The 19,219-nt window shown below is 44.2% G+C and overlaps 1 protein-coding gene across 1 annotated transcript; it reads left to right on the top strand.

Moving 5' to 3' along the window:
- Positions 1 to 811: 811 nt before the first annotated feature.
- Positions 812 to 18,350, top strand: LOC122546947 (ovotransferrin-like; the record flags this gene model as incomplete). Its single annotated transcript, XM_043685558.1, has 6 exons — positions 812 to 986; positions 7,355 to 7,445; positions 10,901 to 10,957; positions 11,886 to 12,068; positions 15,345 to 15,507; positions 18,268 to 18,350. Coding segments are annotated over exons 1-6 (604 nt in total), but the record flags the coding sequence as incomplete, so codon positions are not given.
- Between the last annotated feature and the right edge of the window lie 869 nt (positions 18,351 to 19,219).

Below are 19,219 nucleotides of genomic sequence, written 5' to 3'. Positions count from 1 at the left end.
TTGGAAGAACCCTAGTTTGGGTGGAAGGGTAGTTGGTCCTAGGTAGGGAGCTGAAAAATGTATTGCTGGAAAAGCGCAGCAGGTCAGGCAGCATCCAAGGAGCAGGAGAATCGACGTTTCGGGCATAAGCCCTTCTTCAGGAATGAGGAAAGTGTGTCCAGCAGGAGGAGGCCAAGGACCTGCATGTCCTTGGCGGAGTGGGAGGGGGAGTTAACGTGTTCAGCCACGGGGCGGTTGGGTTGGGCGGGTGGGTTAGGTAGGAGTTTGGCAAACCGAGAGAGAGGACTTGCTTAGTCAATTTAGCCCCCATGGGGCAGGGAGTTGGTGAAAGGAAGGAGCCCATTACAAGGAAGAAGATCCCTGGCTTGCTCGATGCTGGCCTTGGATTTGCTGAGGCCTCCTGCACCAGCTGAGGTATACTGGTTGACCAACAGCCAGCACTGGGGCCGGAGCTGATGGAGGTGGGGGTTCATGTGATAAAGGTAAAGTTACCACAGTCCCACAGGACCATAGGGTGCTCTGTTCATTAGAGAGAGAACTAGTGGTAAGCTTAATTCATTGGGAAATGGGGACTTCAGCTGATACAGGCACCGAATGGATGCTGTTGGTGCTACTCTGCATTGCAAGCCAGCTGTGCAGCCAACTGAGCTAACCAACCCCTCGAGTTCATATGATGAAACCTTTCAGAATCCATCTAACAAGAATTGACACTGATTGTCAGGAGAGGAGATTGCTGGGGGAAGGAGTGCAATGCAGGGAGGGAACTGGGGTGAGGTTGTGAAATAAAATGGGGTACATTTTCCAAATGTAACCTTGTTACATGTTGCTGTTTGCCAGGGAGCTCATTGGAGAACAGCATTGTGCGGTGGTGCTGCATTAGTGCAGCTGAACAAAGCAAGTGCGAAGAATGGGCCCTCAACACAAAATCCAACCCATTAGTCTGCATCAGAGCGACATCCATGAGTGACTGCATAGAAATGATAAAGGTGCACAATTTCAATGCATTTTAAATGAAACATTCTTGCAATATATGGTATTGACGCCAAACTAAAGGATAAACTATGAAAAGGATTGACTAAAGCAATGCTTGAAGTGTCTGAGGAGGGTCTTACAGGAGGAGAAAAGGGCAGAGAGTTTTAAAGAGGCACTTCCAAAAGCCTCAACATTTGACAATACGACTGCAAATGGTGAGATAATAAAAGTGGAGGATGCACAGGGCGCCACAAACTAATGTGGAGTTTAAGAGCTGAGGGAATGAGATTGTGATCAGCGAGAACAAGGAGAGCTTTAACCCTGAGGATGAGCATTTTAGCTCCGAAGGCGTTGAAGAATCAATGTGATAAGTGAAGGTTAGGAATGATGGGTGTGCAGGAGTTGTTGGTGCATTGGATCCATGCACCACCACCAGCTCCCTAACAAAATGTCCTTCTTGCCTCCAAGCTCAGCTCCTCAACGAGCAGAAGATTCCACCAAACAAAATGGTTGTCTGAAGGTATTGGTAGCCGGCCCATGATTGGATAACAGATGAGCATTCTGACAATGCAACAGTGTTGGAGGGGTTGGAGAGATCAGGAGATGTAGATTTGGGCATTTGTTAGCATGCATGAGATAATTCCAACATAACCAAGCAATAACATTGGTCAGCACCACATAACCAAACCCCAAGTATTACAAGACCGATATAAATATACCCCAAGACAACATGCTTCTTATCCAACCATACATCAACATATTACAACATCTGCATTACTCTATCCCAACAAAGGATTTTACCATCCATACTTATACCCTGAACAAAGAACAGTGTGTCCATAGCTGACAAAGGACGTTACCATCCATAACTGTACCCCAGCAAAAGACAAGGTACTAATAACTGTACTCCAGCAAAGGACAGTGTACCAATAACTATCTCAACAAAGGACAGTGCTGTCCATAACTGGACAACAACAAAGGATAGTAAAGTCCATAACTGTACTCCAGCAAAGGACAGTGTACCAATAACTGTACACCAACAAAGGACAGTGTTATCCATAACTGTACCCCAACAAAAGACAGTGCTGTCTATAACTGTACCCCAACAAAGGCGAGTGCTGTCCATAGCTGTACCCCAACAAAGGACAGTGCTCTCCATAACTGTACCCCAACAAAGGACAGTGTACCAATAACTGTACCTCAACACAGGACAGTGCTGTCCATAACTGTACCCCAACAAAAGGACAGTGCTCTCCATAACTGTATCCCAACAGTCAATAACTGTACCCCCAAAAAGGACAGTGTCCCAATAACTGTACTCCATCAAAGGACAGCGCTCTCTATAACTGTACTCCAACAACGGACAGTGTTATCCATAACTGTACTCCAACAAAGGACAGTGTTATCCGTAACTGTACCCCAACAAAGGGCATTGATATCCATTACTGTACTCCAACAAAGGTCAGTGTACCAATAACTGTACCCCAACAAGGACAGTGTTATCCATAACTGTACCCCAACAAAGGACAGTGCTCTCCATAACAGTACCCCAACAAAGGACAGTGCTGTCAATAACTGTACCCCCAAAAAGGACACTGCTCCCCATAACTGTACCCCAACAAAGGGCATTGATATCCATTACTGTACTCCAACAAAGGTCAGTGTACCAATAACTGTACCCCAACAAAGGACAGTATTAACCATAACTGTACCCCAACAAAGGACAGTGTCCCAATAACTGTACCCCATCAAAGGACAGCGCTCTCTATAACTGTACTCCAACAACGGACAGTGTTATCCATAACTGTACTCCAACAAAGGACAGTGTTATCCATAACTGTACCCCATCAAAGGACAGTATTATCCATAACTGTACCCCAACAAAGGACAGTGCTGTCCATAACTGTGCCCCAACAAAGGACAGTGCTGTCCATAACTGTGCCCCAACAAAGGACAGCGCTATCCATAACTGTACCCCAACAAATGACAGTGCTCTCCATAACCGTACCCCAAAAAAGGACAGTGTTATCCATAACTGTACCCCAAAAAAGGACAGTGTTATCCATAACTGTACCCCAACAAAGGACAGTGCTCTCCATAACTGTACCCCAACAAAGGACAGTGCTCTCCATAACAGTACCCCAACAAAGGAGAGTGCTATCAATAACTGTACCCCCAAAAAGGACAGTGCTCCCCATAACTGTATCCCAACAAAAGGCATTGTTATCCATTAGTGTACCCCAACAAAGGACAGTGTTATTCATAACTATACCCCAACAAAGGACAGTGTTATCCATAACTGTACCCCAACAAAGGACAGTGCTGTCCATAACTGTACCCCAACAAAGGACAATGTACCAATAATTGTACCCTAATAAAGGACAGTGTTATCCATAACCGTACCCCAACAAAGGACAGTGTACCAACAACTGTAGCACAACATATGACAGTGCTGTCCATAACCGTACCCCAAAAAAGGACAGTGTTATCCATAACTGTACTCCATCAAAGACAGTGCTGTCTATAACTGTACCCCAACAAAGGACAGTGCTGTCCATAACCATACCCCAAAAAAGGACAGTGCTCTCCACAACTGTATCCCAACAAAGGACAGTGCTCTCCATAATTGTACCTCAACAAAGCACAGTGTTAGCCACAACTGTACCCCAACAAAGGACAGTGCTATCAATAACTGTACCCCCAAAAAGGACAGTGCTCCCCATAACTGTACCCCAACAAAGGACAGTGCTCTCCATAACTGTACCCCAACAAAGGACAGTGTTATCCATAAGTGTACCCCAACAAAGGACAGAACTGTCCATAACTGTACCCCAACAAAGGACAGTGCTCTCCATACCTGTACCCCAACAAAGGACAGTGCTGTCCATACCTGTACCCCAACAAATGACAGTGCTGTCCATAACTGTACCCCAACAAAGGAGAGTGATGTCCATAAGTGTCCTGCAACAAATGACAGTGCTCTCCATAACTGTACCCCAACAAAGGACAGTGTTATCCATAAGTGTACCCCAACAAATGACAGTGCTGTCCATAACTGTACCCCAACAAATGACAGTGCTGTCCATAACTGTACCCCAACAAAGGACACAGCTGTCCATAAGTGTACCCCCAAAAAAGACAGTGTTATCCATAACTGTACCCCAACAAAGGAGAGTGATGTCCATAAGTGTCCTGCAACAAATGACAGTGTTGTCCATAACTGTACCCCAACAAAGGACAGTGTTCTGCATAACTGTACCCCAACAAAGGACAGTGTACCAATAACTGTACTCCATCAAAGGACAGTGCTGTCCATAACTGTACCCCAACAAAGGACAGTGTACCAATAACTGTACCCCAACAAAGGACACCGTTAACCATAACTGTTCCCCAACAAAGGACAGTGTACCAATAACTGTACCCCAACAAAGGACACCGTTAACCATAATTGTACCACAACAAAGGACAGTGTACCAATAACTGTACCTCAACATGCGACAGTGCTCTCCATAATTGTACCCCAACAATGGACAATGTACCAATAACTGTGCCCCAACAAAGGACAGTGCTGTCCATAACTATACCCCATCAAAGGACAGTGTACCAATAACTGTACCCCAACAAAGGACAGTGTGACCCATAACTGTGCCCCAACAAAGGATAGTGCTGTCCATAACTATACCCCATCAAAGGACAGTGTACCAATAACTGTACCCCAACAAAGGACAGTGTTATCCATAACTGTACCCCAACAAATGACACAGCTGTTCATAACTGTACCGCAACAACGGACAGTGCACCAATAACTGTACCCCAACAAAGGACAGTGCTGTCCATAACTGTAACCCAATAAAGGACAGTGTACCAATAACTGTACCCCAACAAAGGACAGTGTCAACCATAACTGTACCCCAGCAAAGGACAGTACTGCCCATAACTGTACCCCAACAAAGGACAGTATTATCCATAACTGTACCCCAACAAAGGACTGTGCTGTCCATAACTGTACCCCAACAAAAGACAGTGTACCAATAACTGTACCCAACAAATGACAGTGCTATCCATAATTGTACCCCAACAATGGACAGTGTACCAATAACTATACCCCAACAAACGACAGTGCTGTCCATAACTGTACCCCATCAAAGGACAGTGTGATCCATAACTGTACCCCAACAATGGACAGTGCTGTCCATAACTATACCCCAACAAAGGACAGTGTTATCCATAACTGTACCCCAACAAAGGACAGTGTACCAATAACTGTACCCCAGCAAAGGACAGTACTGTCCATAACTGTACCCCAGCAAAGGACAGTGCTGTCCATAACTGTACCCCAATAAAGGACAGTGCTATCCATAACTGTACACGAACAAAGGACAGTGTACCAATAACTGTACCTCAACAAAGGTCAGTGTACCAATAACTGTACCCCAACACAGGACAGCGCTGTCCATAACTGTACCCCAACAAAGGACAGTGTACCAATAACTGTACCCAACAAAGGACAGTGTACCAAAAACTGTACCCAAAAAAGGACAGCGCTGTCCATAACTGTACCCCAACAAAGGACAGTGTACCAATAACTGTACCCAACAAAGGACAGTGTACCAATAACTGTACCCAACAAAGGACAGTGCTGTCCATAACTGGACCCCAACAAAAGACAGTGTTATCCATTACTGTACCCCAACAAAGGACAAAGCTGTCCATAACTGTACCCCAACAAAGGACAGTGTACCAATAGCTGTACCCCAACAAAGGACAGTGCTGTCCATAACTGTACCCCAACAAAGGACAGTGTACCAATAACTGTACCTCAACACAGGACAGTGCTGTCCATAACTGTATCCCAAAAAAGGACAGTGCTCTCCATAACCGTACCGCAACAAATGACAGTGCTGTCCATAACTGTACCCCAACAAAGGACAGTTTTACCCATAACTGTACCCCAGCAAAGGACACAGCTGTCCATAACTGTACCCCAACAAAGGACAGTGCTGTCCATAACTGTACCCCATCAAAGGACAATGCTATCCATAACTGCACCCCAACAAACGACAGTGTTATCCATAACTGTACCCCAACAAAGGACACAGCTGTCCATAACTGTACCCCAACAAAGGACAGTGTTATCTATAACAGTCCCCCAACAAACGACACGGCTATCCATAACTGTACCCCAACAAAGGACAGTGTTATCCATAACTGTACACCAACAAAGGACAGTGTTACCCATAACTGTACCCCAACAAAGGACAGTGTACCAATAACTGTACCCCAACAAAAGACAGTGTTACCCATAACTGTACCCCAACAAAGGACATTGTACCAATAACTGTACCCCAACAAAGGACAGTGCTGTCCATAACTGTACCCCAACAAAGGACAGTGCTCTCCTTAACTGTACCCCACGATGATGCAGTAGCCACAGTATTTTATCCCATAATCAGCAACACATTTAGGAGTGAATGGTTGACCTATGAGTGGAAAATAAAGCCCATGTGTTTTTTATGCATAGTTTCTAAATGGAATAACAGATATTATCATTCATTTACATGTAAAAGAAAATAGTCATGCGAAAACAATCAGGTAGATGCAGAGACAATTATTTGTCCCATTGTTACTCATCCATCCAAAAATAAGAAACTTCCATTAGCTTATCCCAAAGATTTGAAGTATGTAATTCCACTCATTCAGAAATCCATTTTTATACAGTCATAGAGACGTACAGCACGGAAACAGACCCTTCGGTCTAACTCGCCCATGCTGACCAAGTTTCCCAAACTAAACCCGTCCCATTTGCCTCCGTTTGGCCCATATCGCTCTAATCCTTTTGTATTCATCTCCCAATCAAAATGTCTTTTAAATGTTGCAATCTATCACTTCCTCTGGCAGTTCATTCCATGTACATACAAACCAACCTCTGTGTCAAAACGTTGTCCCTCAGGACTCTTTTAAATCTTTCCCCTCTCACCTTAATCCTCTGCTCTCCGGGGTCAGTGACCTGAAATGTTACCATCGGCACATGCTGCCTATTTGCTGAGAATTGATTTCAGAACGTTTAAAAGACATTTGGATAATTACATGAATAAGAAATGTTTGGAGGGATATGGGCCAGGCACTGCAGGTGGGACTGTTTTAATTTGAGATTATGGTCAGCATGGATTGGAAGGATTGAAGGGTCTGTTTCTGAGCTGTATGACTCTGTCTGTATGTCTCTGTCTGTATGTTTGGTATCTGCAGTATTTTCCTTTTCCATCAGTATTCATTTCAAGAGTTGGTTGCTCTTCATAGGAAGAGGAATCTCTCCCAAAGATAGCCTTTAACGTCAAGGCCCAGACTCCTACTTGAAACAATGAAGTTTCGTTTTATTTTGCAGAAGGATGAGGTGGATGCAGCCTCCCTTGATGCGTCGCATGCTTACATCGCTGGGAACTGCGGCCTTGTTCCCGTGGTGACGGAATATTATGGTAAATAGTGCCGTCTGTTTGGCATCTTCTTTCATAGTGCAAAGAAATGCTGGTGAATATTGTAATAATTGGTTGAAGGTGACCAGTAATTAGATTTGATTAGATTACTTACAGTGTGGAAACAGGCCCTTCGGCCCAACAAGTCCACACCGACCCGCCAAAGCGCAATCCACCCATACCCCTACATTTACCCCTTACCTAACACTACGGGCAATTTAGCATGGCCAATTCACCTGACCCTGCACATCTTTGGACTGTGGGAGGAAACCAACGCAGACACGGGGAGAATGTGCAAACTCCACACAGTCAGTTGCCTGAGGCGGGAATTGAACCCGGGTCTCTGGCGCTGTGAGGCAGCAGTGCTAACCACTGTGCCGCCCACTGCAAGGTAATGAAGCCTTGCATTGCATATATGATCAACATTAAATGTTACCAGTTGGATCTGGGCACCAATTACACATTTGTGGTCCAAGATTCCTTGCAGCTCCAGAAACAGGACAGAAGCATTCCAAGGGAGAGGCACTGAATCCAAAGCAACAAGTAATATAGGGTGGGAAAGCTGAGCATCTGTATGGGAGGAGTTGAGGAACCTGATGGGTATGGTGTCCAGGCTTTTTGGCAGTTGTCAGGATGTAGAGCAGAAAGTAAATCAGGAGATAGATTTGGTATATAAGGAAGGCACTATTACAATAATCATGGGGGAGCTTTCAGCGTGTTGGGAAAATCAGGTTGGTAACAGATCCCAAGAAAAGGAATTTGTGGAGTATCTATGAGATGGCACGTTTGGAGCAGCTTGTGGTAGAGCCCACTAGGGAACCCGCAATTCTGCTTTTAGTGATGTGTAATGAGACAGACTTAATTAGGGAGCTCAAGGTGAAGGAATCCCTCGGGGACAGTGACTACAATAAGGTAGAATTCACCCCACAGTTTGAGAGGGAGAAGCTGGAATCAGATTTAACAGTATTACAGTCAAGTAAAGGTAACTACAAAGACATGAGGGAGGGGCTGGTCAGATTGACTGGAAAGAGAGTGTAGCAGGGGGCAAGATGGTGGAGAAGCAGCGGCAGGAGTTGCTGGGGGCAATTTGGGAGGCGCAACAGGAACTTATCCCAAGGAAGCAAAAACATACTAAGGGGAGGATGAGGCAACCATCGCTGGCAAGGGACAGCATAAAAGCAAAAGAGAACAGCATACAATGTGGGAAGCCAGAGGTTTGGGAACGAGCAGAGGACAACTCAAAGGGCAATAAGGAGGGAGAGGATGAAATATGACGCTAAGCTAACTAGTAATATAAAAGAAGATTGCAAGTGTTTTTAAGATAGCTAAACCGGTAAGGGAGAGGCAATTGTGGACATTGGGCCACTGGAAAGTGAGGCTGGAGAAGTAGTAATGAGGAGCAAAGAAATGATGGAGGAACTGAAAAAGGTCATTTACATGAGTTTTCACCGTGAAGGATACCAGCAGCATTCCAGAACTTCACAAGAGAGACAGGCAGGGGGCAGAGGTGAGCATAGTGGCTGTCACGAAGGTGAAGGTGCAGGGGGAGTTGAAAGGTCTGAATATGGATAAATTACCCAAACCAGATGGACTACTCCTCAGAGTTTTGAAGGAGATTGTAGAGGAATTGGTGGTGAACTTTCAGGAGTCACTGGAGTCAGGAAGGGTGCCAGAGAACTGGAAAATGTCTAATGAAATACCCCTATTTAAGAAGAGAGGGAGGCAGAAGACAGCAAACTATAGGCCAGTTGACATGCCCTCTGTTGTTGGTAAGATTTTAGAGTCCATCATTAAGGATGAGATTGTGGAGTATTTGGCAGTGTATGGTAGGGCTCATCAAGGGGAGGTCACACCCGACAAATCTGTTAGAATCCTTTGAGGGGATAATGAGCAAGTTAGACGAAGGAGAGCCAGTGGACATATTCGATTTGGATTTCCAGAAAGCATGTGACAAGGTGCCGTATAGGAGGCTGTTAAATAAGATAAGGGCCCGTGGTATTAGGGGCTAGGTACTTGTATGGATAGAGTATTGGCTAACTGGCAGAAGGAGAGAGTAGGGGTGAAGGATCTTTTTCGTAATGGTAGTCGGTGACTAGTGGAGTTCTGCAGGAACCACATAGAATACGTGGAGGGCCAGGCACTATTGAGGAAGTGGAGAGGCTGCAGGTTAGGAAAGTGTGCGAAGAAATGGCAGATGGAGTACGATGTGTGAGGTTATGCACATTGATCAGAAGAACAGGGGCGTAGACTATTTTGTTAATGGGGAAAGGCTTTGGAAATCTGAAACACAAAGGGAGTCCCAGTTCAGGATACTGTTAGGGTTAAGTTTCAGTTAGAAAGGTAACTGCAATGTTCACATTCATTCCAACAGGGCGAGAGTACAAGAGCAGAGATGTACTGCTGAGGTTGTATAAGGCTTTGGTCAGACTGCAATTTGAATATTGTGAGCAGTTTTGGGCTCCATATCCAGGGAAGGATGTGCTGGCCTTGGAGGGGGTAATTTTAAAAATCTTGGGAAATGGAGAGATTACAGAGCCAATAGGCTTTGGCAGGGTAGGAAAAGGTAACTGACGACTATTAGCAGCATCGTTTGCACGTCTGAAATGATGCTAGCAATCTAACGTGGAATTCCAAAAGAGTAGAGATTATGGAATGTCATAACTCAAGGAATGGTTAAAATGAATAGTGTGGAAGAATTTAAAGGGGAACTGGAGAAGTGGAATTTAAGATGGTAGACTTTGGTGAGGAGTGAGAGGTCAGGATGTGATTGCAGCATTAAACGCAGCATGGACTGCCTGTGTCAAATGGTCTGTTTTTGTGCTGTATATTGTGTGTAAATTGACTATTAAAGTTGAAAATTGTGCATGCCCTGCCCACACCACCATCTCCACCATCTGAAGGTTAATCTCAAGAGCAGCATGGAGAGCAACCAAGGGAGAAGACCCCTGGGGCAAAAACATGTTGGTTTTCATTCTGTTGCCTCTTTGTTAGTTGTGAACGATGGGTAAAAAAAACTTTGACTGGGGAAGCCATGAGAAGCCGATGTTGGACTGGGGTGGACAAAGTTAAAAATCATAGTGACCTGATGAAGGAGCAGCCCTCCAAAAGCTGGTGTGTCCAAATAGACCTGTTGGACTACAACCTGGTTGTTGGGTGATTTTTAACTTTGACTGGGGAATGGCAATTGTGGGAGGGAGGTCACATGATGGATCTTTCAGCACTGGGTCCACAGCCTTAATAGCCCAGTGTGCTGAGAAACCATGCTCTGCAGCCCCAAAGAATTTCAATACCTCAACGTGGTGCCTTTGTCATAACACATTCGCCATTTGTGGCACAGGTCAATCAGTACATTCATGTCACGCATTTTCATGTCACGCACCAAGACTGTGTAAATCATGTGTGTAAATGTTGCAGTGATGCGTTCCTCACTGATAGCTTGTATACCTTCTGTGTTCCAGGGGAGAAATGCCCAGAGGCCAGTGGGAAAGATGGAGAGACTCACTTTGAGGCTGAAGGTACAGTGGTCAGGAACAGTCAGGAAAAAGACGTAACATAATGTGGATTCTGGAAATCTGAAGTAGATTCAGAAAATGCTGGAAATATTTGGCAGGTCAGGCAGCTTTTACGGAATGAAAGTTAACGGATACAATGAAATGTCATTGGCCTGAAACATTACCCCAGCTGCTGCCTTCTCAGACCTGGGCAGTGCATCCAGTAATTTCTGTTTGTGTTTAATGTCTAAAGGGTTGGGTGTAATTTGAAAACCATCTGATTGCAATAATGTCAACTCGGTGAGATGGGAGAGGGGGCCTTATCTGATCCATTTTATCGCTTTGACCAGGGGTGAACAGCCAACTGAACTGCCAGAAGCAGTCGGCCCACTAACTAAGCTTCAAATGAAACCAAGTTAATTGAGCCCACGGTGACTGAAAATTGACGGCGATGAGCGATTCCCTGTGACATGAGGGTCAGTGTGAATGGTGGGGATTCGATCCCTACTTCCTAACCAATCTACTCAGCAATACACATCTCTGGAGCAGGTGCAACTTGAACCCAGGCCTCCTGCCTCAAAGGTAGGGATATTACCTGACAGCTTCCGGGAGCACTGTATTCAAGCTCCACCTGCTGCAGAGGGTGTGTCATACCATCTCTGAACACAGCTTAAAAATGTCTTGCTGGAAAAGCGCAGCAGCTCAGGCAGCCGATTCCTGAAGAAGGGCTTATGCCCGAAACGTCGATTCTCCTTCTCCTTTGATGCTGCCTGACCTGCCGCGCTTTTCCAGCAACACATTTTTAAGCTCTGATCCCCAGCATCTGCAGCCCTCACTTTCTCCACCTCCGAACACAGTTGATGTGGAAAATGTCCACTGTGCACAATGAAGAGCTTTCCATTCGGTGACTCCATTTACTCACGTGCTGCTCCATCTTATACTCCTGCTGCAGTCCTGCCTCCAGTCTATGCCCTGGCTGTGGTAAAGAAGGCTTCCCGAGGCGAGACCATCTTTAATCTGGCGGGAAGGCGAAGCTGCCATGGTCACTTGTACAGCCCAGCAGGCTGGCTTCTCCTCACAAAATACACCATCCAGCCTGACCGAAACAGCACTGACATCTGCGACATCAATAAGGGTAAGAGAGATCTGGGTTAGGTGGAGGTTGAAGCGTTGGATGTAACCGTTCTTCCATGGAGTATTGCCGGAATCGTCCTGGAGTGTCTCGGAATTGCTGAGTAATCTCCAGAACACTGCAGCAAGAAGTTCCAGAAGAAAAGTATTAAAAGCAATATTTTTAATTATACTTGTACCGTTTTGTTCATTGAATTCATAAAACAATTTGAAGGAGTGACAGGGAAAAGGTTGGTTGATCAAAAGTCTAAAATCAGCAACAGACAGGGTTTTACTGTGGACTTCAACAGGAAGAGCCTGACACCAGGACGAAACGGATGAGTGTGGGAGTGGGGTTTACACTTGCTGACAGAAAATGCTGGAAATATTTGGCAGGTCAGGCAGCTTTTATGGAATGAAAGTTAACAGATACAATGAAATGTCATTGGCCTGAAACATTACCCCAGCTGCTGCCTTCTCAGACCTGGGCAGTGCATCCAGTAATTTCTATTTGTGTTTAATATCTAAGGGTTTGGGTGTAATTTGCATTGTTACTGGAAGCAGTTTCCTAGTTAGCCACCTCCAGGCTCATTATCCAATTCAGGACAACAGGAGTGAAGTTGCCCTACTTAGACACTTGGCAGCACAGTGCCTGAAGGTCACCTGAGATACCTCAGGCCCATTGCCCCACATTCCCATACCGCAATGTGAAACAGCAGGCTACCAAACTGTCTGAGTCATCACAAAGACCCTGCTGCTCACACTGAGCGATGGAGGTGAGGAGTGACACCAGAAATGTGGGCAGTGTCTGAAATTCACCTCCTTAGCCTTGGAGGTCATTCTGCACTCAGTGGCAACTGGGACTAAGATGATAATCGGAAGTTCTTGGGACAGGTTGGGATATGGAAATCAATCTGATCATGGAACATACTCAAAGGACCAAACAGCCTATTCCTGCTCCTAATTTGTTTGATTATATAGGACAGTCTGAACCTTTATCATTGACCAGAAATTGAATTGGATTCACTGTGCAAACACAGTTGGTACAAGAGTAGATCCAAGGGTAGCAATCCTGCAGCAGGTCACTCACCTCCTGACTCTCTAGTGTTTGCCCAACCATCTACAAGGCCCAAGTTAAGGGTGTGATGGAATACTCCCCACTTGCTTGGATGGGGGCAGCACCAACAACACTCAAGAAGCTTGACACCGTCCAGGACAAAGTAGCTGTTTGATTGGCATCATATCATCAAACATCCACTCCCTCCACCACCGCTGCTCAGCAGCAGACAATCCTTAGACACCATCTTCCAAACCTAGAATGACTTGGATCTAGAAGGACAAGAACATCAGATACATGGGAACAGGACCACCTCCAAGTTCCCCTCCAAGTCACTCACCATCCTGACTTGGAAATATATCACCGTTCCTTCACTGTCACTGGGTCAAATTCCTGGAATTCCCTCCCCAAGGGCATTGTGGGTCATCCTACAGCAGGTGGACTGCAGTGGCTCAAGAAGGCAGCTCACCCCCACCTTCTCGAGGGCCACTGGAATCGGTAATAAATGCTGGTCCAGCCAGTGATAGCCACATCTTGTTATTGAATAAAAAGTAACAATAACGGACTTGACACAAAAGCAACCTTATTTGAACAGGTTAGTTACACATCTTAGAGCCTGATTTTCACCATCGAGGTAGGGATAGTGAGTCGGCAATTTTCCCAACATTGTAATCTTAACTTCACCCCCATAGTGTGGGCCATGGGGTTCTTTATTCCACAGATAGGGCAATGTCTTGGAGTTGGGCCTCCTTTTACATGTGTGAGGCCTAAGATGGAGATGGTGGCTTATTGAGTCATAGAGTTATACAGCAATGAAACAGACTCTTTGGTCCAACTTGTCCATGCTGACCAAATTTCCTAAACTAAACGAGACTCACTTGCCTGCATTTGGCCCAAATCCCTCTAAAGCTTTCCTATTCTTGTACCTATCCAAATGCTTTTTAAATGTTGTAACAGTACCTGCATCTACCACTTTCTCTGGCAGTTCAATCTACAAAGGAACCACTCTCTGTGTGAAAAAGTTGCCTTTGGGTCCTTTTTAAATCTTTCTCCTATCACCTTAACGATAGTTTTGATATCCCCTGGGGAAAAGATGCTTATTATTCACCTTATCAGTGGCCTTCATGATTTCATAAACCTCTATAAGGTCAGCCCTCAACCTCTTACATTTATGCCCTTCCATAAACAATTATTTATATTTCTAAAACCACAGACCCTCTACTCTTAAATGTCCCTTATTATTGAAACTGGAGCAGTTCAGTAACATTCACAGTGACATATGACCGGTTCTGCACAGTGGCCCCCCTAATGCTTACCCAAAATCCTCTCCCTTATCCATACAATCCTCCCCCAACCAGCTCACCCTATATGCGTTTTGAGTAGAACTCACAAATCCCATAATAAGACTTGGTAATATTTGAAAATCTCATGAACATGTCAAAATATATGAACATAACTTGATATCCACTTTAAAATAATTATTCTACTTAGAAGCTTCTAAATCTGTGAATATTAACAAGCTGACATTCCATTGGATAATTTTGTGTACTCACCCTGTTGGCAGTTGTTTAGAAAATATCCAAATATTCAAACTGATAGTCTCTGAACAGCTGTGTAAACAAACCCTGCTGAGCAGAATCCAATAATGCTTTTGAAGACAGCCCAAAGCTCAGAATTCTGTCAAAAATTTGAAATAGCCAAGTATTATTTTCACTTTTAAAATCATATTATCTCAATTGACAGCATGTCGGTATCAGAAGTAATAAGCTGGGGAACATATTATTAAATGTGTCACTTACCTTTATAATAACAGCACTGTCATAACTCACTTTAATTGATGCTGCAGTATTTACTGATGAAGCCTAAAGTGTTCAACATAATCTTCTGTCATCTTTTAGACGCTTCTGATCTTCAATCCGTGGTTCTCATCTCTAGAAATCCCTACTGACCAGATGAGATTTGGAAAAGCTATTGTTCTGCCTTAACTGAAAATTGCAGGTGTTCTGAAATTGGTGAATTTTCATTTTGAGAATGGTGTCAACACTTCTGGTTAGCAGTGTGGAGGTTCCTGTACTTACTGCCTCCCTTCACTGCAGACGAGAACTGGAAATTAGGGTGGGACTTTCCGATCTAGCCCAGCCATCGAGTTTACATTTTGCCCAATGCACTTTGACCCTGCGATGTGACCACAAGTACTGAACGTTGCACATTAAGTTAGCCTCTTTCTCTCCCTCTGATTTCTAGCATTTACAAACTATTTCCGCAAAGGCTGCATGCCCGGAATGAATTTTAAAGGGAAGCTTTGTAAAGTCTGCATTGGAAGAGAGCAAGCTGGGATGAAATTATTTAATCAAAGGTGTGCAGCTAACCATGATGAACTTTACTATGGCAATTTGGGCGCCTTGCGGTAAGTGTTGGATTATTATCTGCTGAGAAAGGTTATCTGCTTTGTTTTATTCATCAGGTCAGAGGCACATTGGGATGTGCTGAAATTGTGGAAGGTATTACAAAAGTGCTAGCCTTCCTTTTCTGAGTATTCATGTCATGTGAAGATACCATTCAGTACTAGGAAGTTCCGAGGCTATATCCTAATCTCAGGTGCCACATCAGTTTGTGAGTCACTTTTGGCCTCAGCGCCACATGTTAGGAAGAAAACGTCAGATAGAGTTCCCCATCATTAACCCTGCGCCCGCCCGCCCCCCACCCCCACCCCACCCCCGCCACTGCCCCAACCTTAAAATGGCCATTTGGAAGGTTCACATACAATCTTGGCTGTACTGGCTCCCAGTTCCTGAACCCCACTGCTTTAGCTCATCCAGGACTGATTGATAGGCCAGGCTCCAGGCACTCACAGAATCGCAGGCCCAAAGAACTTTCGCAGAGCAGAGAAACTGAGAACAAAGATGAGATGGGCTTTCACAGTGATTCTCGAGATTAAATTGAATGTTGACAGTGAGTCCAGGATGTGTAATATACAGTGGAAGCAGACATGGGGCATCACAACCAAACCTCAGGGAACGTTAATTGAGAAACCAACACCGAAATGGGATTCAACCTCTCTAATCTGTTCTGCATTCTGCCATTCAATTAGGTCTTGCCTTTCCATCACATGTCCATTTTTTCTTCATGTTACTAGATTTCCTGCCTCACAAAAACCTATCAATCTCAGCCTGGAAAACTCTGTGCCAGCATCCAAGTGTCTCTCTGAGCAAGGCCTGATACACGTGAAACAGCACTTCCTTATTTTTTTTAAACCCGAGAAAGCATATATGTATTTAAAGCTGTTTTGATGTTGAAAGAGCAAGCAGATTGGGTTGAGAGAAATGTGTGCAAGGAATACAGTGGACCAGGTAGTTAGGAGGACCCCTAAAAGGGTTATCAACTGGAATTCTTTAGAGTTGGAATAAACTTGCTGAATTATTATTCAAAAGTTCTGGGAACATTTTCATCAAATCACAACTGCCAACTCCATCCCTTTCCTAGTAACAGTCTTGAAATGAAGTCAGTTTCTCATAAGCTTGGTGTGAGTTTTGATCCTGGGATGAGCTCATATTTGTGCCATCATTAACATCCCCTATTCCTACCTTTGTGATATTCACCCAGCTTAGTGGAACTACTGCTGAAAGCCTCATCCATGTTACTATTAGACATGGCTATTTCAAAGTACACCTGACTGAACCTCCACATTCTACCCTCTGTACATCTGACAATATCTAAAACGTCACTGCCTGTCTTTTAACTCAAAGTAAGTTCTATTTGCTTATCACACACCTCTGCTTGCTGGCCTAGGCTGGGGCCTGCTCGAGCTTTGTTTTAATTTTAAAATTCTCTCACTTATTTTCAAATCCCTCCATAGCCTCATCCTTCCCTAACTCTGTCACCTCCTCCAGCCCCTACACCCCCTCCCTATCTCTGTCACCTCCTCCAGCCACTACACCCCCTTCCCTAACTCTGTCACCTCCTCCAGCCCCTACACCCCCTCCTAACTCTGAGCTCTTCTCATTTTGGCGTCTTGAGCACCTCTGGTTTTAATCACACTACCAGTGCTGGCTATACTTTCAAGTGCTTTAGGCCCCTGAATCCAAAACGTTCTGCCTATACTTCTCCATCTCACTACGTTGTTGCTATCTCTTTGACTGAGCATTTGGTCAGCAGGGATACAACAGGCTGAATGGCCCCTTCTTTGCTGTAAGTACTCTATGGTTTATTCAAACTTTCCTAATGTGGGGATCATGTGGTGTTCTACAGTACTCTGTGAATATAATAATATAATGGCATTAAAGGTGCTACAAAAATACAAATAGTTGCTGTAAACAGGTTAATGGCTGATTTAAATGAGCTTTGGTTGATAACACATTAGTGTACAAAATATAGGAACCACCTTCAGGCAGAGAACTCAAGAAGTAACTTTCAATATCAACTGCATAATGAACATTTGGTGGAAAACACAGCAGTTCAACTGACTTTGAATGCAGGTTACGTTGGAGGCAAGTGCTCACTCAGCCTTGGCTTGGAACTACATCACTGTTCCCGAATGTCACTCGGTCAAAATCCTGAAATTCTCTTCTTCACAGCACTATGGCTGTCCCTCCACCCAAAAGACTGCAGCAGTTCAAGGATGCATGCTCACCACCATCTTTTCCAAAGCGATTAGGGATGGGCAAAAATAGCTAGTTTACGCATTAATGAATTTTCAGAGGAAATTAAATCACACCAAGTATTTTGTTAAAAAAAAAAAGCCCTCCCTAACTCTGACACCTCCTCCAGTCCCATAACCTACTGAAATTTGACCTTCTCAAATTCTGGCAACTTATGCATTCGCAATTTTAGTTTATCGATAGGCATCCCTTCAATTGCCTGGGCTCAAAGCCCTGGAATACCCTCCCTACACCTCTCTGCTCCCCCTCCACCCTTATTCCTCCTTTCAAATACTTCTGAAAGCTCACTTTTCCCAAGTTTTTAACCATCCGACTTATTATTTTCTGAAGTCGTTTAGTGCCTTCCCTTCCTTTCATAATGCCGTGAGCTGCCTTGGTGCATTTCATTATGTTCAAGATGTAACTTAACTTCTCGATATTTTGTCGGGGTTAAATAATGTATTTGTATTACTGAAACTCCGAAGAAAAGTGATTGCTATTGATTTGTGACATTTGTGCTGCTTTTCCAGGTGTTTAGTTGGGAATCCCAGCGGGAAAAGCTTTGGAGATGTTGCCTTCCTTGAGCACCATAACTTAATGGAAAACATAGAGAGTGAGTTTGTGACATTTTGATATGAATTGTGGGCAAAGCATGTTCTATATTCACAGTGAATTGATTAGAAATCAGTGAAGATTCGTGATCCTATAGTCACGGTGTGGCAAGACTTGATGACAGGGACTTGGGCCAAAATTAATAATATCGAACTCTGAGAAATGTAATTTTCTCTGAAGATGGATGAGGAGAATTGTCTTTCCCAGTGCGAAATATTACAGTTTGGTACGTGCTGCCTGAAAGGGTGATGGAAGAAAGTTAAATGATAGCTTTCAAAAGAAAAAAAAGTTGTGTAATGGACCAGCCCGAACCCTCTTAAATATAACAAGCAAATCGACTAAACCCGAATCTTTATTTAAAGGCAAGCATAAGGTACTGTGTTCCAGATGTAATTCAATGAGTTACACTATTCAGCTTTAAGCACTTTATTCTTACCCTATTGTTAAAATACAAACAAAAGCACGAAAAGTTGAAATAAGTTAAGTGGAAAACTTAACGGTCCATGTGGCAAACTTCCAGGAGTACGGCCCAGTGAGACTTAAGGAATGATGATATATTTCAGAATGATATGTGACTGGGAGGAGTATTTGCCAGGTATTGGTATATTTGTGCACCTAAAGCCTTTGTTCTTCCAGGTGGTGAAGCTCCCAATTTTTGAAGTTTCTGTTGAGCATCTTGTTTGATATGCACAAGATACCCAAATCATTTGTTCCCATAAGTAGATTTTTAATAGAGAAGGGATTAAGGGTTATGAACTGCAAGCCAGAAAGTGGAGTCAAGACCATAATCCGATCAGCCATGATCTACTTAATAGGATAGCAGACTCAAAGGGCCAAATGGCCTAATCCTACTTCCAAGTGTGATGTTCC

Source organism: Chiloscyllium plagiosum, unplaced genomic scaffold (genome assembly GCF_004010195.1).
Source record: "Chiloscyllium plagiosum isolate BGI_BamShark_2017 unplaced genomic scaffold, ASM401019v2 scaf_10742, whole genome shotgun sequence".
Taxonomy (NCBI): Eukaryota; Metazoa; Chordata; class Chondrichthyes; order Orectolobiformes; family Hemiscylliidae; genus Chiloscyllium; species Chiloscyllium plagiosum.
Note: the sequence above shows the minus strand (reverse complement) of the source record. Positions and strands in the feature narration are given on the sequence as shown.